The sequence below is a fragment of the Candoia aspera genome, chromosome 15 (genome assembly GCF_035149785.1).
Source record: "Candoia aspera isolate rCanAsp1 chromosome 15, rCanAsp1.hap2, whole genome shotgun sequence".
Classification (NCBI taxonomy): domain Eukaryota; kingdom Metazoa; phylum Chordata; class Lepidosauria; order Squamata; family Boidae; genus Candoia; species Candoia aspera.
Genome location: NC_086167.1, coordinates 5,945,243 through 5,968,741, shown reverse-complemented (window position 1 = coordinate 5,968,741; position 23,499 = coordinate 5,945,243). Strand labels below are relative to the sequence as shown.

Sequence of the window (23,499 nt, the reverse complement as noted above, 5' to 3'; positions counted from 1 at the left end):
CAACGGGGAGCAACTTCTGCAACTAAGTGGAGAGTGGGTGGTCCGTGACCGTTGGGACTCTCTTGTTGAGGGCCCTGAGCTGGCTTTTTTATTGATGGCAGACAGCAGTAGGGAGACCGGATTCCCTGTGGGGCCTAGTTCTGCCCCAGCGCGTTCCCACTCCCCCATTGGCCCCACCAGCAACCCACAAAGCTGTGGAGCTCTCTTGCAGTTACTTGAGAGTTTCACGTGACGTGTAGATCCAACCAGACTCTTTCTTCCACCCAGAAGAAACCACCGAATAAAGCTGAGCTTTATTGCCAGCTTGTGAAGGGCTTCACCGCCAAGTTTTTCCAGCTAGACAGAGCCAGAGGGCCATGATCACGCAGCAAGTCAAGCTTGGCTAACCAAGCACAGGGAGCCCCTTGGCCACACTCACTCACCGGAAGAGCCCATAGGATCCTTGAGCCCTTGGCCAGCAGCCTTAGGGCTTGTTATGATGGGTGACCTCAGTGAGACGGCCAAGCTGGGTGAAAAATGCGTTTAATCCCCACAAGGTTCTTGACAGTGGAATTGGGGGAGGAGGAAGACGCAAGCTTGTGCTTGCTGTGGCCCAGCTCCTTCCTTGCCAGAGACGAGGATACCTTCAGACCCTCTGGTCTGCAGCTAGCTAGACAGCTTTCCCTGCCCCTCGAGTGAACCGTCACTGACTAGGAGTTAGGAGCTGTCTGTGTGTTTCTGTTGCTAGGGCCTGTTTAGTCGACGGAAAGAGGACCCTTCTTTGCCCACACAGGTTCCTCTGCAGTACAATGAGCTGAAGGTGGCGCTGGAGAAGGAGAAGGCCCGTTCAGCCGAGCTGGAGGAGGCCCTCCAGAAAACCCGCATAGAGCTCAGATCTGCTCGAGAGGAAGGTAGGGGGCCACTGAAAAGTTGCATCTGAAGAGGAGGGTCGTGTTGTTTAAAGTCCCCAACGCCCACCGTGTATTTCACGTCTTCGTTTCTCTCTCTCCTCCCCACCGCCCCTCGTGTGCTGTTGACTGTCCAAAAAACACAAGGCTGCAGGTGTTCTTTAAGCTTCCATAGAACCACTGCTGCTGCTCCTTGTCCCACTCGGAGGAGTTAACTAACTATTTGTGTGTGTCCGTAGCTGCCCATAGGAAAATTACAGAGCACCCTCACCCATCCACACCCGCCACGGCCAGGCAGCAGATCATCATGTCTGCCATAGTTCGCTCACCAGAACACCAGCCCACGCCCATCAGCCTGCTCGCTCCTCCCTCCAGCCGCAGAAAGGAGTCCTCCACACCAGAGGGTAAGGCTCGGGGGGGGGGGGTTGGCTTGTGGAGGGGTTCTGATGGAGGCCCGGAGGCCCCTCCTGCTGCGTCTCACACCCTGCTTTCTAACAGTGCCAAGCTGGGTCTAAGGGCAGTCAGCAGGCTGCAAGAAATGAACGTGCACCTTCAGTGACAGCCAGAAGCAAGGCTGCTGGCAAAGTTCCTAGATCGGTGTTTCTCAACCGTGGCAACTTTAAGAGGGGTGGACTGCAACTCCCAGAATTCCCCAGCCAGCCTTGGCTGGGGAATTCTGGGAGTTGCAGTCCACCCCTCTTAAAGTTGCCAAGGTTGAGAAACACCGTCCTAGATATAAAACCAGAGCATCTGTAGAATATAGAAAGGTGAAAAAAACTAGAATTGATGTTAACAAGAAAGAAAATGGAGGCGAGGAAACCGTGGACGAGCAGCTGAGCAAAGCTTCGGTCTGCCAGAAGCGGGCACTGTGATTTGAGACCGCTCTGCTTGAAAAGGGCTTTGGTGCCAGTCATAAATTTACCAGTCGCTCTCTTTGCTGTAAGAGGGATTTCTGGGATTCCTTTTTATGCATCAGGTTGAGAGCAGCAAGCACCAGAATCCCGTGAGGTTGCTGTTTGCCCAAGAGCTGAAGCGGGGGAGCGCCAAGCCAAAACCCGAATAAATGTATTAAAATGTTCAATCTGATGAAATAGGCTGATGGGGTTACTCCCCAGTGTCGTCTTTAATCATCTTCTATTATCGTTCCATTAAATATGACACTTCAGTAGCGACTGTTAGAAGGGCACGGGAGCCACACCTGAGCTTTGGGGCTCTTACCTAAAAACAGCCTGAACTATAAGCAAACTGTAGTTTGGCCGGTCCAAAGTGTGGCAGTCAGTTGGTTGCTTGAAAAAGGGGGTTGAGGGGGTTGAGGTGGAACTAGGAACACCCTGCTCTGATTGCCTTCTTGCAGGGCTTAAAAGCTACCGCAGACTGGAATTAGTCTCAAAGCTCGTCCAGTCAGGATCCCAAATCCAACAGAGCCACTGGAAGTCCTCGAGCGGGGTCCGAGGACATCACTAACCCCACTCAGTGGATTCCAGGCACGTAGTGCTTGACCTCAAAAGCAGAGTAGTTTTGAGATCCGCACGTAACTGTGGAGGAGAAGCCCTGCGCCGTTGACAATTCCTCACTCTCCAGTGTGTGTGATTTCTCCGTGTTTCCTGTAGGATGGCTGTCCTCACTTTATGAATGTTCCAAGTACTGCTTGTCTTTGACTTACCTATCTGTCCATGTGGTTCAGTCATGTGACCAAGAACTTTTGTGTAGTTCTGCCCTGGAGCATGAACCGGAGGACCCCCATCCACCCCCAGTTTTCAGTCTCTCAAGTTATCGTATGGTTTCGCAAAAGACTCTGTTGGGAACTAATGGTGGCTTACCTTACAGGATTGTAACCATTACTGAGATAATTATATGAAGTCCTTGGGAGAGTCTGTGTAAGCGCTAATTATCATCATTTTCTTTTCTATAGGTGTTAAATTACTAACTGGCTGGTTTATGATGTTTAATTCCAGAGTTCCCCAAATCTAAACAATATCTGCATATTAACTAACTCTCTTACCAAACTTTGTATTGACTGCCAAACAGTGGTGTTCTTTAAGTCCTGCTGCTCTTGAATCACACCACCTTTGTACGTTACATAAGGTTTTTCCATCAGAAACTCCTTCATTTAGCAATTATTTCTGAAGTTTCTGATTTGCCTGTGCCTGTTTTTCCAAACCCTGTTAGAAAGGTGGGCTGTGAGGCCCTTCTGCGATTCTTTAAGGCAGCCTTGTCTTTTCCTAGGATCACATGGCAGCTGCAGAGAGGAAAAGACACGGCTGCTTTAAAAAGTTGAGGAAAAGTTCTACATACCATTCCAAGCCACCCAAAGTAGCTTTTCTTCATTATTTCCAAAGCAAGGCAGAGCTCAACTAGAAATTGCTTGTGATGGTAAATGGGTATTATTGTGAAAATAAATTTTGGATACAATTTCAATTGTAGGAGTAGTCATGACCTATTTAAGTTTAAGGACCTGATTGGTCAGCACAAGCATTTACTTTCTGTCGCCACTGATTCAGGGGATATTGGAATGGGCAACCAATGGGTCTCAGTTGTAAGTAGGCTTAGCACATGTATTGTATTGTGTTGCTCCATGTTGTTGTTTATTCGTTTAGTCGCTTCCGACTCTTCGTGACTTCATGGATCAGCCCATGCCAGAACTTCCTGTCGGTTGTCAACACCCCCAGCTCCCCCAGGGACGACTCCGTCACCTCTAGAATATCATCCATCCATCTTGCCCTTGGTCGGCCCCTCTTCCTTTTGCCTTCCACTCTTCCCAGCATCAGCATCTTCTCCAGGGTGTCCTGTCTTCTCATTATGTGGCCAAAGTATTTCAGTTTTGCCTTTAATATCATCCCCTCCAGTGAGCAGGCTGGCTTTATTTCCTGGAGGATGGACTGGTTTGATCTTCTTGCAGTCCAAGGCACTCTCAGCATTTTCCTCCAACACCACAGTTCCAAAGCATCGATCTTCCTTCTCTCAGCCTTCCTTATGGTCCAGCTCTCGCAGCCATATGTTACTACGGGGAACACCATTGCTTTAACAATGCGGACCTTTGTTGTCAGTGTGATGTCCCTGCTCTTAACTATTTTATCGAGATTTGTCATTGCTCTTCTCCCAAGGATTAAGCATCTTCTGATTTCCTGACTGCAGTCAGCATCTGCAGTAATCTTCGCACCTAGGAATACAAAGTCTTTCACTGCTTCTACATTTTCTCCCTCTATTTGCCAGTTAGCAATCAAGCTGGTTGCCATAATCTTGGTTTTTTTGAGGTTTAGCTGCAAGCCAGATTTTGCACTTTCTTCTTTCACCTTCATCATAAGGCTCCTCAGTTCCTCTTCGCTTTCAGCCATCAAAGTGGTATCATCTGCATATCTGAGATTGTTAATGTTTCTTCCAGAGATTTTAACTCCACCCTTGGATTCCGCAAGCCCAGCATGTCGCATGATGTGTTCTGCGTACAAGTTGAATAGGTAGGGTGAGAGTATACAGCCCTGCTGTACTCCTTTCCCAATCTTAAACCAGTCTGTTGTTCCGTGGTCTGTTCTTACTGTTGCTACTTGGTCGTTATAGAGATTCTTCAGGAGGCAGACAAGATGACTTGGTATCCCCATACCACTAAGAACTTGCCACAATTTGTTATGGTCCACACAGTCAAAGGCTTTAGAATAGTCAATAAAACAGAAATAGATGTTTTTCTGAAACTCCCTGGCTTTTTCCATTATCCATCGGATATTGGCAATTGGGTCCCTAGTTCCTCTGCCTTTTCTAAACCCAGCTTGTACATCTGGCAATTCTCGCTCCATGAATTGCTGAAGTCTACCTTGCAGGATCTTGAGCATTACCTTGCTGGCATGTGAAATGAGTGCCACTGTTCGATAGTTTGAACATTCTTTAGTGTTTCCCTTTTTTGGTATGGGGATATAAGTTGATTTTTTTCCAGTCTGATGGCCATTCTTGTGTTTTCCAAATTTGCTGGCATATAGCATGCATCACCTTGACAGCATCATCTCGCAAGATTTTGAACAGTTCAGCTGGGATGCCGTCGTCTCCTGCTGCCTTGTTATTAGCAATGCTTCTTAAGGCCCATTCAACCTCACTCTTCAGGATGTCTGGCTCTAGATCACTGACCACACCGTCAAAGCTATCCCCGATACTGTTATCCTTCCTATACAGGTCTTCTGTATATTCTTGCCACCTTTTCTTGATCTCTTCTTCTTCTGTTAGGTCCTTGCCATCTTTGTTTTTGATCATACCCATTTTTGCCTGGAATTTACCTCCGATGTTTCTAATTTTCTGGAAGAGGTCTCTTGTCCTTCCTATTCTATTGTCTTCTTCCACTTCCGCACATTGCTTGTTTAAAAATAATTCCTTATCTCTTCTGGCTAACCTCCGGAATTTTGCATTCAGTGTTGCTCCATAGCCCCACACAAAGATCTGAAAAGAGTTGGGGACAGGGCTGAACATTTCAGTTTTGCCCCTGATGTTACTGTCTCATTCCCCCCTGCCCTCTATGAACTTCCAAGGCTGATTTTCAAAAATGTAGTTCTTGGCTGCAAAAACGTCCATCCCTGGAATAATCACTGGTGGCCAGGGTTAGCCAGTGTGGCGTAATGATGAAGAAAAGGCCCAGTTTCAATTCTTCATTCAGCTGCAAGGTTCAGTGTGTGATTTGGGGTCAGTCCTTTTCTCTCGGGCTAATCACAGAATTGTATGCGTTTCTATGAGGGGAGATCCCCACGTCTAGAACACTGTGCTCTCAGGCAAATGGGTAGATGTCATGAATAATTGAGAGCTGCTACTGCCAGCTTCAGGCAGAAAGAAAATGCCTCTTCTAATCAAATTTCCCTGCTTGAAGTTCCTGATGGGTCATGTGAGCAAGTGTTGGCCTCCTAATTTTAAGAGCCATGATTCAATATTTATTTATGTATTGCATTTAGATCCCACCACAGTAAAAAATGACTAAGCTAAAGGATAATGGTATGTTATGAGAGCCAGTTTGGTCTAGTGGTTAAGACACCAGGCTAGAATCGGAGACACCGATTCTTCTATTCTAGTCCCGCCTTAGGCATGAAAGCCGGCTGGGTGACTCTGGGCCAGTCACTTCCTCTCAGCCCTAGGAAGAAGGCAATGGCAAACCACTTCTGAAAAACCTTGCCAAGAAAACTGCAGGTGTCACAAGCGGTGTTTGCTATCCAACCCATCTGGAGGGCACCAGGTTGCCTACCCTGCATTAACATCCATGCTAAACAAGCTGAAAGGAGAAAAATCTGTGGCCTAAATGCTTCCATTGAAAGTCTTGGCCAGTTGGATGCCAAGTGCGTGTGCTGCTGTGACGTGAAGCGGTTGAGCAATTTGGAGTTGAGTTTTTAGAGGAAGGAGCTCTTGAAATGATGTTCTAGATCACCAAGTTTCTTTAAAAGCTGGTAAGCCGTTTTTGCTGTGACCTCATTGGACTGGGGTGGGGGGAAGATCCTACCCTTCCGCCCCCACATTCTGCTCCGATGGTAGTACTAGGAACGTATGAGTGTTGGCCTGTATGCGCCTCACAGAGAATTGCCAAGAATTGTATCTTCATGCAAGCTGTGCCTTTGGATGGCTCCCAACTAATGATGCCGCGCTACTTTCCCTAGAGTTTAATCGGCGCCTGAAAGAACGGATGCATCACAGTATTCCTCACCGCTTCAATGTGGGTCTGAATATGAGAGCTACAAAATGTGCCGTTTGCTTAGATACAGTGCACTTTGGACGTCAGGCTTCAAAATGTCTTGGTAAGAATTATGGGCAAGGGCAGGTTATCTGTAGATGATTTTATCAGGAAAGAGATTGTTTGGAGGAGATGTTACGGGAGACATCGTATGGACCTGAAAATGAGTTCCGTGCCTTTTGTATGTATCTCCCCAAGAATTTTCGTGCTCTGTTTAAAAGGAATGGGGAATTTGGAATGCATATTAATGTTCCATATCTGGACCAATAGCCAACTGGGACTCATTTTACCTAACTGATCCCTGAGTATCTCAGTTGATATCTGTGGAGGCTTCTAGACCAATGTTTCTCAGCCTTGGTAACTCTGAGATGGGTGGACTTCAACTCCCAGGATCCCCCAGCTTCGTTCCACCCAACTTAAAGCATGCTGGCTGAGGAAATCTGGGAACTGAAGTCCACATGCCTTAAAGTTGCTAAGGTTGAGAAACATTGTTCTAGGCTGTAACTTCCTTTTTTCTGTTTGTTTCTTCCCTTTGATCAAACTTGCCTGATTTGAAGGAGAGAGTGGCATAGGTACTGCTGTGAATGAATAAAAACTTTTTATTAATTTTGAATTTCTCCAAGACCCTGTTTTTCTCTTTATATTGCCAAGCAACATGGAGCTGTATAAAAGGAAGCAGTCTCCCTAAAACTGGATTTGCTTTCTTAAAAAGCATGCCCTGTTTCTTCTGGGATCTTCACACTTGCTGAGAATGCCAACAGGGTCTCTCCCTGTGGAATGAGACACAGACTGGGTTCAGACAGCAGACCGAGCACAAGTTTTAGCAATGTTGTGAATGGTGCAGAGATCAAGTTCAGACATGATGCTAAGCCATAAGCCATAATGGCTGAGTCCATGCAAGCTAAACCACAGTCAGCTTTAGCACAATGTGTGAATGTAGCCATCATCAGATATATGTCCTTGACAGCACATCCTCCAGAAAAGCAAGCACTTCAGAGAGATGTACACATTCTACAGTAAACTGGAGCGTGCCACAGAACAGCTTTTTAAGTTGCAGAGGCATTTGTGATTCAGGATGCAGCTCTGCCCTTTAAAGGACTTTTCAAGTATAGTTTGCTTTGTATTAGATAACTTTTGATCTGGCTGTTTCTATACCGGTAGTCCTTGCTTAACAACCATTTGTTTAGTGATGGTTCAGAGTTACGATGCTTCTGAAAATACTGACTTATGGCCAGTCCTCACACTTAACAACCATCACAGCGTCCCCACAGTCCCGTGATCATGATCTGGGTGCTTGGCAACTGGTTTGCATTTATGACTATTGCAGCGTCATTTTTGACCTTCCCAGCTGGCTTCTGCCAAGCAAAATGAATGAGGAATTGCATAATTTGCTCAATGACCGTGTGGTTTGCTTAATGCCTGCAGTGATTTGCTTAACAACCACTGCTAAAGAGGTCATAAAATCGGGTCAGATTTGTTTCACTTAGCAACCAAAATTCCAGTCCAGTTGTGGTTGGTAAGCGAGGACTACCTGTATGGTTTATTCTTCCTCTTCCCACCCCCTTTTTTTTTTTTTTTTTTAAGAATGCCAGATGATGTGCCACCCCAAGTGTTCTGCCTGCTTGCCGGCCACTTGCGGCTTGCCGGCCGAATACGCCGCGCATTTCTCCGAAGCCTTCTTCCGGGATAAACTGAACTCCCCGGGTCTGCAGCTGAAAGAACCGGGCAGCGGTTTACGGCTGGAAGGATGGATGAAGGTGCCCAGGTACAAACGTGAGTCTCTGCGCTTAAAATGCCAGCCCAGCTTTGGGGCTGCTGAAGGAAGAGCAGGCCCGGAGGCCTGGGCCAAAGCCGCGGAGGCTGTTTCTCTTGGCGCCGTTTTGTGGCAACGTCAGACTCCCAGCTGAGCCAGAGTCTTGCAGAACCACTGACAAAGCCTTGTCCTTCTGTGCTTTCAGAAACAATAAACGTGGCCAGCAGGGCTGGGACAGGAAGTACGTAGTTCTGGAAGGAACTAAAGTCCTTGTTTATGACACGGAAACAAGAGAAGGTAAGTTTCTCTCTGTCCTTTGCTTCCCTGCTTTCTCTGATGCAGCCGCTCCTCGGCCTCTGACTTTGGGGAAGTGGGAAACAGTTTCACACTGTAGGGTCAAAAGGATTCCGGCAGCATCTTTTCCAGCTGAGCAACCGCAGCTCACGAAGGTTTGCGGCGTTGGATCAAATCGGTTGGTTAGAAAAGATGGTACCGGACTTCTCCTGACTGTTTTTTTTGTTTTTGGCCGCCCTATAAGCCAGTGTTTCTCAACCTTGGCAACTTCCGGCTGTGTGGACTTCAACTCCCAGAATTCCCCAGCCAGCATAGCCATAACAGTTGTTCTGGGTGCCATAACTGCGGGCTGCTGATTTCTGTTGCACCACGAAGGCTGGCCGTTTACCCAGAGCATTTTGTCTGGCAGAGCGTGGATGAAATAGTTTGGGACCAGCCAGCTAGTTCACCTTTCAGGCAAGCTTCTCTGTTGCTGCTAATTTCGTCCATGAGAAACGGGTTGGCTTTTTCCCGCTGCGGTGCAAAACCTAAGTTTTAAGTGACCCGGTTTCATGAGTGACCTTACGATTAAAGTCTAACAGGGGAAGACCCTCTCTTCGTGACGCTTCCTTTGCTCTTCAATCTCTTCTTCTTGTTTTCAAAGCTGGACAACGGCCCGTGGAAGAGTTTGAATTGTGCCTTCCAGATGGAGACGTTACAGTCCACGGGGCCGTGGGAGCGACGGAACTTCTAAATACGGCAAAGACAGGTGAGGCTGGATCAAATAAGGTGCCGCGGAAGCTAGTTTGAGGGACAGGAAGGTTGTGGTGTTCTTTTCAAGGACGGTCTGACAAGTTGTAGAGCGTAAGGAGGATGGCCTCGGCGGAGAGAGGGAAGATCCGTGACCAAAGTAACAGAAAGGAAAACGTTGCTTATGGGGGGATTGCAAAAACATTTCAGACACCCCCCCCCCCACTGCACATGACTAAAAGAGCAAGGAGGGGAAGCACAATCAGACTTGCAAGATTCTGTTACTATAAACAGTTGAAATAAAAGTTTTTAGCCTTCCGTGGAGTCTGTTTCTTGGTCTGGCCTTCTTCGCTGTACTTACCTCTTTCCCATTCTGCAGCTCACCCATCTCTATTATTAAGGGCTGCTTCAAAGAGAAGACAGTCACATCTAGGGAAACATAAAATATGGGTGCGCTGAATCTGTGTTTCCCCTTGTTGAGTCTCTCTGGCACAATGTTTCTCAACCTTAGCAACTTGAAGATGTGTGGACTTCAACGCCCAGAATTCCCTAGCCAGCCCTAGCCAAACACTGCTCTGGAAGCATAGTGGGGTGGGGGAGAGAAAAGTGGCATGCAAAGATTTAATTTTGAGATGCAGGCATTCCAGAGGAAAAACTTGCAGAGGCTCCGACTGTCTCAGTTGTGGTCCTGGAAGATGCTCCTGACCGTGGCCAAAACCTGACCACAGTTTGTTATGCAGAAAGTCAGAGGTCCAGTCCAGGTTCACCTCCTGCCTGAATCCCTGGAGAATTATTGCCACTCAGTATCAGAAACCTGGAGGACCCCTGGGAGGGAGCCAAAAAAACCCCACAGAAAGTTCTCTTTGCTCCCATCTAGTGGCCACCTGGATTTCTGCAGCCGGTATCTGCTAACCCTAACTTACAGCAGCCTTTCCAGGCTGTGGTTGTCCAGATGTGTTGGCATTGCAATTGCCATCATCCCCAGCTTATCTGGCAGGGAATCCTGGGAGTTGGAGTCTCAGTGCATTAAGAAGGCACCCAAGTGGGGCAATTTGCGCCACTGTGTCTGCCGCTGTTTAAAGTTAAACTTTGATTCCTCTTGTTCAGTTTGCGTCTGCTTTAAAAGCAGAGAAAGGGGCCAGCAAAAGAGTGCGGATTCTTCCCTAATCCAGTTTGTCTCTTGTGTTTTCTTTGCTAACCGCTTAGATGTGCCATATATATTAAAGCTGGAGTCTCATCCCCACACCACGTGCTGGCCTGGCCGGACTCTCTATTTACTTGCACCCACTTTTCCTGATAAGCAGCGTTGGGTTAATGCCCTGGAATCCACAGTGGCAGGAGGAAGAGTTTCCAGAGAAAAAGCAGAGGCTGATGCTGTAAGTTGAAAGAGAGAGAGAGAGAGAGAGAGGGGAGGTGTGGAATGGGCCAGTTAAATTCCTTTCAAGAAGAAGTTCAGAAGGAGAAAAATGACAGCGCTAGCCAAAGCAGACGTGGCTGGCTGCCCCACTTTTTTTTTTCCCCTTCAAAGAGTGCAGGACAAACCTGGATTCACTCATGCCTGTCTGTTCCTCTTGGAAGGGGTGTTTGAAACAGAGGCAGATGTGTTCTTTTGCATGGAGAAAACATTGTAAGGTGAAACTTTTGATCAGGGAGCAGAGTACAGGTAGTTGTCACTTAACAACCATTTGTTGGTTCGGACTTAAGTCAGTGCTGAATAAACCAACTTGTGACCGGTCCTTGCATTTATGACCGTTGCAGCATCCTGCAGTCGCATGATCACCATTGTCAACCTTCCCAGCCGGCTTCCAAGAAGCAAAATCAATGGGGAACTGTATGATTTGCTCAATGACCACATGGTTTGCTTAACAACCATGGTGATTCACTTAACAACTGCCTCAAAAAGGTCATGAAGTTGGGTTGGATTCGCTTAATGACCGCTTTGCTTAGCAACTGAAATTCTGGTCCCAATTGTGGTCATTAAGCGAGGACTACCTGTATCCCTTTGCGAAAGCCCCCTGTCGAATCCCTGTTGCCGAATGTCTTGTGCAGTAAGAACTCAGTTTATGCACATAAGTGTGCTCTAATTATTAATAAGAGCTCAGGCAAGCTTTAAATATATTTTCTTGTAATTATAGTGACTTTGATTAACTAAAATGTATCTCATTTGAAATGAGGCATTTCTGCCACCCCATCAGTGTATAATCCTTCATCGTCTAGTGGTGCCTGGGTTTCTGTACATGCTTATAAAAATGTTAACTGCAGGACTGAGTATCTGTAGGGTTTATGTTCCTCTCCAAGCACTAAAAAAGGAAATAATTTCTAAAGGGCCTTGCAAGTACATCTGGAGATACCCAACACAGCTTTCTGGCTCCCTGGTTCATTGTGAAGGCAGCCACCTTCTTTTTTCAAATGCAAACCCTCGAGCTATGCGCTTGAACAGGGGAAGGATCAATAGAGAAAACCACATAAGCCAGAGCTGCAACAAAGAGACTGCCAGCTCTTCAGGCCCCCTTAGAAGAGCAATAGCTGAAGGAAAGCCAAATTTGGCTTGCCTTTGGGGAGCAGAACCCAACTTGGACGGCCTTCCTAGTTGCTGAATTATTTCCAGAAGCAATGATATGTGGAAATGACCTTGGGAGACAGGGGGAAGAGATGTTGCATAGGGAACAGGCAGATAAGAGGGAGCATAGCCTGCAGCTGCATAGTGGGTGGAGCAAGAGACTCAGGAGGGCCGCTCCCTAAGCTCTTAGTCTGTAAAGGGGACGGCGGGAGGTTTGTACTTTCAGACTTGCAAGATTCTGTTAATGTAGCTTTACAATAAAGTAGAATTAGCTCATCTGGCCGTGTTTCCTATCTGGTCTGCCTGGGAAGGCTGACATCAATCTTGCAAGTCAAAGTACCAATCTCCCACCATCCCCTTTGCAGCCTGAGAACTAGAGAGGATCCCTTCTGAGCCTCTTGCTCTGCCCACTATCCAGCTGCGGGCTGTGCTCCCTCTTATCTGCCTGTTCCCTACGCAGCATCTCTTCCCCCAGTCTCCCAAGGTCATTCTCACGTACCATTACATCAGCTGATTCTGAGATCAGGAGAACTAGTACTGATTTCACAAAATGATGCAGAGTACAGAAAAGCTGTGCTTATGATTTGCCTGCCTAAGGTACTGCTGTCACCCTAAACCAGTGTTTCTCAACCTTGGCAACTTTAAGATATGTGGACTTCAACTCCCAGAATTCCCCATGCTGGCTGGGGAATTCTGGGAGTTGAAGTCCACATATCTTAAAGTTGCCAAGGTTGAGAAACTCTGCCCAGGAGGAGGATGCTCTTGTGTTGATGTTTTTTGCTTCATCAGGATAGATGCAGAGTTCTGGTGAGGTCCCCAGCTCGTGAGCAATGGACTAAATCAGAAGGGAACAGAGGCCCTTGCTGTCTTTAATTCTGCCCCATTTTTTTCTATTTGGAGTGGGAAATGGAGCTTCTCTCTATCATAGTTATGACAAACATCTCAACTGATTTATTCGTCTTCTACTTCCCCTTTTCCACCCCTGCACAGAAGCTACTTGGAAATTCTCTCCTGAAACTGGAAGGAGAGGACCGTTTGGATATCAACTGCACTTTACCCTTCAGTGACCAGGTAAGGGTTGCCTGCTTCAGCTCAGCCTCACCGGAGCAGAAGCTCTGGGGCTCCCGAACAGGAACCTCCATTTAGCTTTTGGATGGCTGGCGACTTTTGCCTTCTGCGCTTCTATTTTGAACAACCCGGCTGCCTCCTTTCTCTGCCTTTGACCAATGGACATGTCAATCCCGTTGGCTAGGTTGTACTGGTGGGCGCTGAGGAAGGCCTTTATGCCCTGAACGTGCTGAAGAATTCTTTAACGCACGTCCCCGGGATTGGTGCTGTCTTTCAAATACACCTCATCAAGGACCTGGAGAAACTGCTCATGATTGCAGGTAGGGAGTAGGAAACGATGCCTCCGGTTTCCCACGAAGACTGGCAAGCTTCTTCGCTCCAAAATTTTTCTCTGCTTACTCCCTTGCTGTTTGCCACCTTCTTCAACACATGGGAGCTTTTGAAAGTTCACACTTACAGGACCTTCAGATGTATCCTACTGATAAGGAGGGCCCAGAACTTGCTTTTGAGAATGCTGGTTCCTGTGACCAATATGCTGTCTCTCGGTGGGCTCTCCTGCATTTCCACGCAATTATTGTGTGTGTGCAGCCTTCAAGAGTGCAGAAGAAGGCCTGCTCCTTTTTGCTTTGCAGTACAAAATTGAGTGTAGGTGTTTTGTTGCCTTCAAAGGATTTGAAGTCCTTCTCTGTGGCATCTTTCAGGGTAGCCTTGGGTGTGAGTTTTTTTTTTTAAAAAAACTTTTCTATCACCTCCCATTTTGATCTTTTCTCAAATAGCTCAGCAGCCTGGTTTCCAATGGCCCAATGATTCTTGGGGTCAATCGCAAGACACTGCAGGTGGATGGAGCAGGAGAATGTATGGGGTATGGTCAAAAAAAGTCAAGATGGTGGCCCTGATGGTGCTAATAGCTGTTTTGCGTGTCTGTTGGGCATGCAGTGCACAAAAAAAATGGGCAGAGTTTCAATCTCACCATCATGACCCCGATCTTGACTTTTCTGACAGTACCCTCTGGATGCCTCTGCTGGGAGTGGGCTGACCTTTGATCTGTATTATTTTGCTTTGCTGGTTGGATGTGTTTCTGTTCTTCTGGCTTGATGAAATTTAAGTATCCATGGCATGGTTTCCCCAGGAGAAGAAAGGGCACTGTGCCTTGTGGACGTTAAAAAAGTGAAGCAGTCCCTCGCTCAGTCCCACCTACCAGCTCAACCTGATGTCTCACCCAACATTTTTGAGGCTGTGAAAGGCTGCCATCTGTTCGCTGCTGGCAAGGTAGGCCCCCCCAAGCTCTGAGTTAGTCATTCATGGAACGTAATCCAAGGGGTTGCCAAGCTCCATCTGAAGAACATACCTCTGTTTCTCGTGAGCTCCTGAAAAATAATTGCATTCTGCATGTCATCATCCTATGATTTCAGGGTAGTTAACAAAGTAAAACCTATATATGCTGCTTCATGTTATTGTTCACACTAAAATGGTTTGTACGGGAAGTCCTTGATTTACGACTGTTCATTTAATCATGGTCCGAAGTTACACCGGCTTCGGAATGCGTGCTTTATGGCCTGTAAAGCACTTCTGAGCATTGCAAAATGGTGCACCACACACACACACACACACGGTCACATGATCACATTTCGGGTGCTTGGCAACTAGCTTGCACTTACAAGCAGTTGCAGCATCTCTCAGTCCATGATCGCGTTTTGCGACGTCTTTTGCCATTTTCTGGCAGAAAACACCCATTGGGGAAGCTGGATTCGCTTAACGATTGTGGTAAAAACGGTCGTAAAATCGGGTCTGGTCACGTGGTGTCTCAGCTTACGACTGCAATGACTTACAATGGGAATTCCAGTCCCAGCTGTGGTCGTAAGTTGAGGACTACCTATATGTGTATCAAAAGGAAAAGAACAAAGAAACTTCTTGATCAATACGTTGTGTAACTCGGTCTTCATCTGAGTAGAAAACTTATGCCGAGGAAGTTATTCTGGCTGTAGAAACTTCCTTTTTTTATCTGAGGCAGGGGCCTTTAAAAGCTCCGTTATCCCACATATTGCCCACCTCTTTACCAAATGGTGCTCCTCTCGGGTTCCCTTGCAGATTGAGAATGGGCTGTGCATCTGCGCAGCCATGCCCAGCAAAGTGGTGGTGCTGCGTTACAATGAGAGCCTCAACAAGTTCTGCATCAGGAAGGTAAAGTTTGTCTTCCGGTTCCCCAGATGCCAGAAGTTGGCTCCAGTGAAAACCTGGTGGCACCTCTTTTCGATCAACTGAAGTGGACTGTGCCCGGCCTCCATCCTTCTCTTGCCCTTGAACCAGCCTGTCTGCAGCGTGAATGTCTGCACTGTAATTCCTTAGTATAAGTTAGGGTTGTATCCTCACGTGTCTCCATATTCAGCTGATTCAAGAGGTCCTTAGGAGTGTCTCTGCCGTGGTGGGAGATGAGGATTGGGTCTCCTGGTTTTCAACTCTATTTTGCAAAGAGCGACTCAGGGCTCCAAGCTTCCTCAAAGCTTATGAGAACAGGAATGATGGAAAAGTTCTCCCGATAGTCAGCATTCCTGATCTTCTCCTAAAACTTGCAGCTATTGATCATTGCCCAAGTCTTCTAACCCTGAAACAAAGCGTTCTGAATGGATTCCAAAAGATCAAGTGCCTGTTTATAATATCTCCACTACAATAGCTCTTGTGGGTCCTGCAATCCTAGAACAATGCTGGAAGAGTAGTAAGTTGAAAGGCCATCCCGTAGGGATGCCGCAAAGAAGTTGGTCTCTGTCACAGAGAGCATCGACGGAGGCTCTTTAGTTACCAGAAGGTGGTATCTGGTTGAATGTTATTTCTTCGGGGTAAGACCAGTTCAACAAAGGAATTACTGGGGGGGGGGGGCGGTCTTTGGCTTCCTTTGCTGGATGTGTGTAATTAGAGGCTGGAGAGCAAATGCTTCGGGGTGCTTTAATAGAGATGCACTGAGCAGGGGTGGGATCCAGCACCCCTTCTAACTCCATGATCCTACGGATAGCTGTGAAACATCTTTCAGGAAGTGAGATCAGACAGGTCTTAAATCTGTGTTGCATTGTGTGCTACAGCCAGGCACCTTCTGGGAAAGATCTTCAGCCAGGCAGGGTGTTACCCAATGAAGGAGAGCCTTGCTGACCAAGCTTGTGTGCTTCGTTGTTTCTGCTCTCGCAGGAGATTGAAACCTCAGAGCCGTGTAGCTGTATCCATTTCACCAATTACAGCATCATCATCGGAACAAATAAGTTTTATGAAATTGAGATGAAGCAGTATACCCTTGAGGGTAGGAATCCCTTCTTATAAGCTTGTTTTTAAGGGAGACCGTTAAAGATTCTTTGGGGAGTGGTGATGGTAGGGCATCTGTCACTCTGATTCACGCCTGCTCAAGTTTGGTCAGCAGAAAAAGACAAGATACTTTGTGGGGTGGAAACAGAATGGGCCCACCGAGAAGGGAGCTCACGGTGGGGAGTCAGTCCAAGATCTGCACTGGAGATGTAGCAGGCAAGGAACTTCCCAAATTATATCTCAGATGCTGAAATCCACTCAGATAGCAGATTCCTCTCTCAGCCAAAAGAGCCGTGTACGACAGCCACCTCTAGCAAAAACGATTCAGAATAGAGGCTAGTCGGACCGTTCTTTATTCACCGCTGTGCTTCTGTGGAGCAATGGACAATATACAGCCTTCCCGCTGTGGTACTGTATCTCCCATTGTTCTGCATGGTTGGATCTTGATGGTTCGGGCTGTGGGAGTCAGACTTTAAGAACCCGTACAGAATCTCATGTTGCCCACCTCCCACAGGGCAGAATCTTTAAAAAAATGTTCCTTTTTGGAGTTCCCAGTTGGTGAAGGAGAAAATGTCTGATCCACAGTTCCTTCCACATACTAAAGGGCTGCAGAGGTGCAGGTGGTTGGTTAATAGGCCAAGAAGGTAGCATAGTTGGAAAGAAAGCTGTGGGATTCCAGGAGACTTCCTGCTTTTTCTAAAAATGAAGTCTGTTGTTTTAGAATTCCTGGATAAGAATGACCACACCTTAGCATCGGCTGTGTTTGCATCACCCAGCAATAGTTTCCCAATCAACATCATCCAGGTGAATCCAACAGGGCAGAGGGAGGAGTATCTGCTTTGCTTTCATGGTAAGTTGGATATGTTACCCTCGGACTGTCCTACAGCAGTCCCGTATCAACATTCTTCAGCGGAAGCAGGGAATGGCTTTGGAACTGGGGGTGCGTTGAAAGCTGGGAGTGTCCTGGTTACCATGGCGCTCGTGGCCAGTCAGAAAGAACTAGTTACCTAACCTAAGATGCTCTTTACCATATTATGGGAACCTTGGTGAGCATTTCTGCAAGGAACTGGCGATCTCCTTCGTAGAGTGGCCATGTCTTTTTCGTAAAGCTTCTGTTCCACACACAAGGGTTTTGTGCTGTGCCTGCAGGGAATGTCCTGTAGCGCAGTTTTCAGTGGCAAGGAGGCCCTTCTCTGCTCACTACAAATATCCCCGGACGGGCCTCCCACATCTCATCCGTTTCTTTCACCCACCCCAGTAATAGCATCTCCATGCAGTCTCTTCCAAAAACATCTTCCGTTCTTCTTACAGCAGACATTCAGCGTTCGTGCACACAAGAGATTTGTGCTCAGTCTGTTGGGTGACAATGGTCGAATCGACAGACTTTTTGAAGGGGGCACCCATTCCTGGGACATAGATCACCCACCTGGTGGCAGCTACCTGCATTTAATAATAATAATTCATTAAATTTATATGCCACCCAACTCCCAGTGACTCCGGGCGGCTTGTGCATCGCTGTTGAATGGATGCCCATGCTAGAACTTATGGCCTCTTGAGCTGTAAGAAAGTCACCAGTTCTAGCATGCGGAAGCTGATCTTGTGTGTGAAAACATAGAGACCTCTAAGAAGAGCTGGTTGTTCACTTGCAGCTAGTTCTTTGGAAGATCATCTCTGTTTTTACCCAGCTCGCCCTCAGGCCCAAGGCAGGCCCCTTTTCTCTCCCCTTTCCTCAAGCTTACCTAGAGAATATTTCATAGATTATACTGTGCAGAAACACAGCCCATTTGCATCAGGCAGAATTTGATACAAGAATCTGTCTGAGTGATTTTTCTGCTGATATTTCCGCTGTGTGCTATGAGGACTTTTTTCTGCAGTAAAAACAATCCCTGTGGCCAATTCTTTTGCAAGTCGGTAGCAGTGAGTAGCCCCACTTTGTGAAAGTGAAAAACAAGGGAGCAAGGATTTCCAAGTTCCTATTGCTGCTTATGGCCAGAACACTCTCTCCATTTTGCTTTAGCCCATAAGAATGCAGCCAACTTGAAAAGTTTCAAGTGGAGCTGTTTTGTTCCAAGCTGTTTTGTGCTCACTCCCAAGTTGCTACTGGATTTACGCAGGTGGTAATGCTGCACTTTTCTTGTAACTATCCTTGAGTTCCTTTTGTCAGAAAAAGAGACTGTAGGGTTCTAATAAATACATCAGATATCTGGAAGTCCTTCTTTGCCCTTCCTCTACGGCACTGTTTCTCATCCTTGGCAACTTTAAGATGTGTGGACTTCAATTCCCAGAATTCTGGCTGGCTGGCATGCTGGCTGGGGAATTCTGGGAATTCCAAATTCAAGTCCACACAACTTGAAGTTGCCAAGGATGAAAGACACTGCTCTAAGGATTTCAGAACAAGGGCATGAACGTGGGCTCGACCAACCTGAAACATTTTTAGCCGTTGCTGGAGTTGAAGTTGTGTTGTGAAAAGAAATTTCCCACACTGATAATTGTAGTTGCTGTTTTGTTAAGGACAATTGAATTCTGGGCTCCTGGCAGACTGCTGTTTCCTTCTTTCTTAAATCTCCCATTTCAAGTGATTTTTTTCCCCATTCTCCTGCAGAATTTGGCATCTTTGTAGACTCCTACGGAAGACGCAGCCGCTCGGATGACCTGAAATGGAGTCGTCTGCCTTTGGCGTTTGGTAAGTGCTGTGATTTATTTCTAGTCTCCTTGGTCTGCACATGTCTTATTCTGGTATTTTTTTAATGGAGAGTGTTGGAAAAATACTCCAGGAAAATACATATCATTTAGAGGTGCTGGACAGTGCTGAGGACAGTTTATTCATTCATTCAATTTGTCTAGCCTTACGAAAGGCCAGCTGGGTGGGGCCAATCTAATTTTGGGGAGGTGATGTTCCAAAGGGTGGATGCCACGGCAGAAAAAGCTCTCCTGGTGCGCCCTGCCAGCCACACGCCTTAGCCAACGCTGCCTGGGCTGTACCCCTCCTGCCGGATTGGGTAGGACAAGTAAAGACAACTGGGGGGAGACGGTCCTGTACGTAACCTGAAGGGCTGCTTGCGACTGGAAGCATGCTGGAAGCCAATGCAGCTCATGGAGCAGAGGCGTCACGGGCGCCAAGTAAGCAGTGCCCGTAACAGTTGTGCTCCTACCCGCTAGGGATCGAACCCAAAGCCTGGCTCAGCTCTGCTTTTGCTTTGTTGGGGAAGCCTGTGGCCTCCGAAAGCTATTTCTTTCCCTGCTTCTGGACGATACTGGCAAGGGACCAAGTCAGCTTCAGGCTTCTGCCTTTGGCATGCCAAGGGAGCAAAAACAAGGGGAATCAGAGTGCCCCGCTGCTTTTCCCTGCCTTTTTTCTAGGCCATTTTAGGCTTTCTTTTTTTTGGTCTTTCCGGACCAGGAGTTGAGGGAATTCTGGTCCGAGAGAGCAGAAAGTCCCCAACAACTTGACCCGGCGATTCCCTTGGGGCGTCTCTGCCTTGCTAACGGGATGGGCTCTCCCCCCCACCCCCAAAATTACTAATTCCCTCTGGAAGCTGCAGAGAGCAGAACACTTGTCTTCTTTTTAACTTGAGCTGGATAGAAAATGTTCTGTCCCCAGTGGCTTGCTCTAACATGGCCCCTCTCTTCTGTGCACTGCCACAGCCTACAGGGAACCGTACCTCTTCGTGACCCACTTCAACTCCCTCGAGGTGATCGAGATCCAAGCCCGTGCCTCCCTTGGGTAAGTGTTGGCCTCCGGGGACCACGAGGGCCAGGTTGCTCCCAAGCCTTCCAGGCAAGGCCTGATCCCCCATCTAAAGAGCTCCTTTCTCTCCTGTGCCTCCTCCCCGGCCCCCAGCATTCCAGCCCGAGCCCATCTGGACATCCCAAGCCCTCGCTACCTGGGCCCAGCCATTTCCTCCGGCGCCATTTACCTGGCCTCTTCCTACCAGGACAAACTGAGAGTGATTTGCTGCAAAGGGAATTTGGTGAAAGAATCGAACAATGAGCATCACCGAGGATCCTCGACCACCCGCAGGTAGGAGGCGGCGTTCCAGCTGTGGTGGGGAGTCCATGGTGCTTTCTAGCCGAGAAAGGGGGCCTGAGAGGCTCTGCAATTTGGCAGTTTGATTGGGAGGGGTGGGGTAGGGAAGGCAGGATAACGAAAGGAGGATGTGGGGAGCTGCATTTGGGGGTGGATGGGGCGTGAAATGGAATCAGGGTGACTTCTGGACGTGCTGGGCACCAGCAACAGGTTTGTGACAAAGATCAGCTTGTGGTGGTGCCCTGTATGTGCTAAAGCAGAATCTTCATGGGAACAGAGCCTTAGCTGACTGCACGCAGCTTATTCAGACGGGTTGGCGGCACATGGGAAGACTTGGGGACTTGCTGTAAATAAAGATGCCACCAGCAGGTTTTGTCACTCGGCCGTCCACCTCTGTTGTTTTTGCATGACAGCAGCCCGAACAAGAGAGGTCCACCAACGTATAACGAGCACATAACCAAGCGGGTAGCATCGAGCCCGGGACCCCCAGAAGGCCCAGGCCACCCTCGCGAGCCAAGCACACCCCACCGCTACCGGGAAGGAAGGACGGAGCTCCGCAGGGACAAGTCTCCAGGGCGTCCCCTGGAGCGGGAGAAATCCCCCGGACGGGTCCTGAGCACCCGCCGAGAGAGGTCCCCGGGGAGGCTGTTTGAGGAGAGCAGCAGGGGACGGATGCAAGTGGGGGGCGCCAGGACTCCCCTCTCCCAAGTCAACAAGGTGAGCCGTGGGGGGGACACGCCTGAAACCTCCCACCCCACCTGCAGGGGAGAAATGGTTCTGCCACACCCCCGGCCATTGGGAAAAGTCACCTGAAAGTGGCATTAAATCTCAAAGGGGGAGACTGTCCTGCCACTGAAAAAACGGCTTTAGGAAGGAAGGTTGAGTAGATTTAAGTAATGTCATCCACAAAAAGAGGAGATGGGGAAAGAGGGCCCTTCCAGGAGCCCTGCTGGTCTCAGTCTGCCAGGGCCAACCGCAGCCGTTCTAGAAATCTGGGGACAGACTCCCCCTCCTGAAGCGAATTTGCCGTTTTTCCCCTTCTCCTCAACAGGTCTGGGACCAATCTTCAGTATAAGCGACACAAGCATCCCCAATTGACCCTGAACTCCAGGAAGAACAAGAAAATGTCCTGAATTAGGTGCACTTCTACGTTAACCACCCATTTCCCTAACTAACAGTACTGGGCCCAAACTCATTCCGGCAACGAGATTTAATCCACCAGGACTGAAGTTAGCTGCAAGGACTGGCTTGCGTTTCGGATTTTTCCTTCCCACTTCCTGCCCTCCGGTCTCCTTTCTCCTTCTTCCACCCCAGCCCCTCGGGGGGCACTTTGTATTACTGCTCCTTTCAAAGCAGGTCACAGATCTTTCTATTTCGCTTTTACCTGCCCCGTCGATAGTCCGATGGGATGGGGCTTTTGCCCAAGACTGAGAAAATGTGGCTGTCGGCATTTGCGGAAAAGCCTTGTAGCCAGCAACGGCCCGGTGTCTCTGTCTCTCACCCAGTGTCGTTCCCTTCCGCTGCAGAGCTTTCGAGAAACCCCAGGCAACTGAGTGAGTCGGTTGCTTCCCAGAATCTTTTTGGAATTTACCGTTCCAAATGCAAATTAAAAGAAAAATGGAGCTGTAAGTGGAGCTCTGTGGTCTGCTGGGTTACAGGGAAGGAGTGCCATTTTAATGATCCCCCAGCGCCCCTCGACCAGACGAGAAACGTGTCCGCAGGCCTCTCGCCCTCTGCCTTCAAATGCTGCTGGGGCGTCAACTGCCCTGCTCACATGCACCACCCTTGCCCAGGCTTCCTGCATGGCACCTTCCTGCATGCTTCCTGCACCGCCATCACCTAGACTGCAGCCTCCTTTTCAGTTGCTTTGCTCGATATTGTGTCTCGTATTTCCCGTGTTAAAATACCGAAGCCTCTCTAGATTACGCTGCAACCAATAACCATCATTGTTTACTGGGGAAACCGGCACTGAAGGAGGAAACGCGACGGTTCTCGATTCCGCCGCCGCCGCCGAGCACCACGAGGCGGGGCGGCATCCCCAGCCGGCCTGGGCAGGGTCCTGCCCTCCGGCCGAGCGCGAGAGCCAAGCGGAGGAGACGCCGCCTTGCCCCGGGGGTGCTCGAAGCACTCGACGCCTCCCCAAAGGAGGGACCACCGCAGAACAGCGAGAGCAGGAAAGCTGAACCTGTGGCCAAAAGGAGTGGGGAAAGGTACAGGGTGGGGTCCGGATCTTTCAGAGCGCAGCCCCCCTTGCGTTGGCGAAGAACGCGGGCAATGAAACAGCTGTGGCTATTTTTCGCCACGACGGCCCCACCAGCCTCGCTTCTCATCCTTGGCTACCGCTGAGCTCAAGCAGAACTCTTTGGGGCCGTTATTTGCTTTCGCGCTGTTTTTTTCCCAGCTGGCAAGAGCAGATCCACGTGCCTCCATCGATTCCTTTTGCCACCCAGCACTCCTCCTGCGGAGAGGGGCCTCCGTCTCTCTTGCTTCGCCGGTGCCCTTTTGGGGGGAGGGGAGTTGTGGATAACAGGGTCAGGCTGATTGCATTATCTGGTGGTTTGTCAGGAAACGTGCGGGGATTTCCGTCTCGGGGGGGTCCTGGAAGCTATTTTAGGTCTTTGCATCCCATGGGAAAAACTAATAACAACAATGATAATGATAACCCCTCATTACCTGAAAACTCGGCCCGTCGAGTCCTGAAAGTGTATATCTCGTGTCTTGTTTGTGAAATGCTTCCTGCTATAGAATAGCTCAAAAGACTGTACATATTTACAAGAAACTTTATATTCGTAAAAAAGAAAAAAGAAAAAAAAGGAATCAAATCCGTTTCTACTTTTTTATTGTAAAGTGTGCGGTTTTTTTTTCAACCACCAGCCTTTTGTTTTGAAGGGGTCTTCGGTTGCCCCAAACAGCCTCCCTCTAATCTGCCAGGTCCCCATGATGAAATCCCGTACCGTACCATTTGCCAGCCAAAGCTCGGCAGCGTAAACAAAGTCCATAGGCGTTACAACAGAATAGGAGTTGTCTTCTTCACCTTTTTATCGCAGACAAGAACGGGGAAGGACTCACACACTTCACCTGGAAAGTACTGAACCTGTTGTTGAAATGATAACCAAATAAAAACCAATTCACTCTACTGCCTGGCATGGTTGCGATGGGCTTGGCTTTTCCTTCTGGCAAGAATGTTTTCCAACCTTGTCCTAG

At 48.3% G+C, this 23,499-nt stretch overlaps 1 protein-coding gene across 3 annotated transcripts in view; it reads left to right on the top strand.

Annotated features, from left to right (window-relative positions):
• CIT (citron rho-interacting serine/threonine kinase) overlaps positions 1 to 23,437 on the top strand; it is a 94,644-nt gene extending 71,207 nt beyond the window's left edge. The window contains exons 30-47 of one of the 3 annotated variants that reach the window (XM_063315402.1): positions 773 to 890; positions 1,127 to 1,291; positions 6,503 to 6,640; positions 8,161 to 8,341; positions 8,535 to 8,626; positions 9,267 to 9,371; positions 10,559 to 10,728; positions 12,903 to 12,983; positions 13,165 to 13,300; positions 14,110 to 14,249; positions 15,069 to 15,161; positions 16,158 to 16,266; positions 16,990 to 17,118; positions 18,871 to 18,951; positions 19,914 to 19,992; positions 20,110 to 20,289; positions 20,712 to 21,012; positions 21,347 to 23,437. In XM_063315402.1, the coding sequence (XP_063171472.1) occupies positions 773 to 890; positions 1,127 to 1,291; positions 6,503 to 6,640; positions 8,161 to 8,341; positions 8,535 to 8,626; positions 9,267 to 9,371; positions 10,559 to 10,728; positions 12,903 to 12,983; positions 13,165 to 13,300; positions 14,110 to 14,249; positions 15,069 to 15,161; positions 16,158 to 16,266; positions 16,990 to 17,118; positions 18,871 to 18,951; positions 19,914 to 19,992; positions 20,110 to 20,289; positions 20,712 to 21,012; positions 21,347 to 21,370 (2,322 nt within the window). In that variant the 3' untranslated portion in view covers positions 21,371 to 23,437. Of the gene's footprint in view, positions 1 to 772; positions 891 to 1,126; positions 1,292 to 6,502; positions 6,641 to 8,160; positions 8,342 to 8,534; positions 8,627 to 9,266; positions 9,372 to 10,558; positions 10,729 to 12,902; positions 12,984 to 13,164; positions 13,301 to 14,109; positions 14,250 to 15,068; positions 15,162 to 16,157; positions 16,267 to 16,989; positions 17,119 to 18,870; positions 18,952 to 19,913; positions 19,993 to 20,109; positions 20,290 to 20,708; positions 21,013 to 21,346 lie in introns of all 3 variants that reach the window. The other 2 variants (XM_063315401.1, XM_063315403.1) reach the window with 2 other exon arrangements.
• The last annotated feature ends 62 nt before the right edge of the window (positions 23,438 to 23,499 follow it).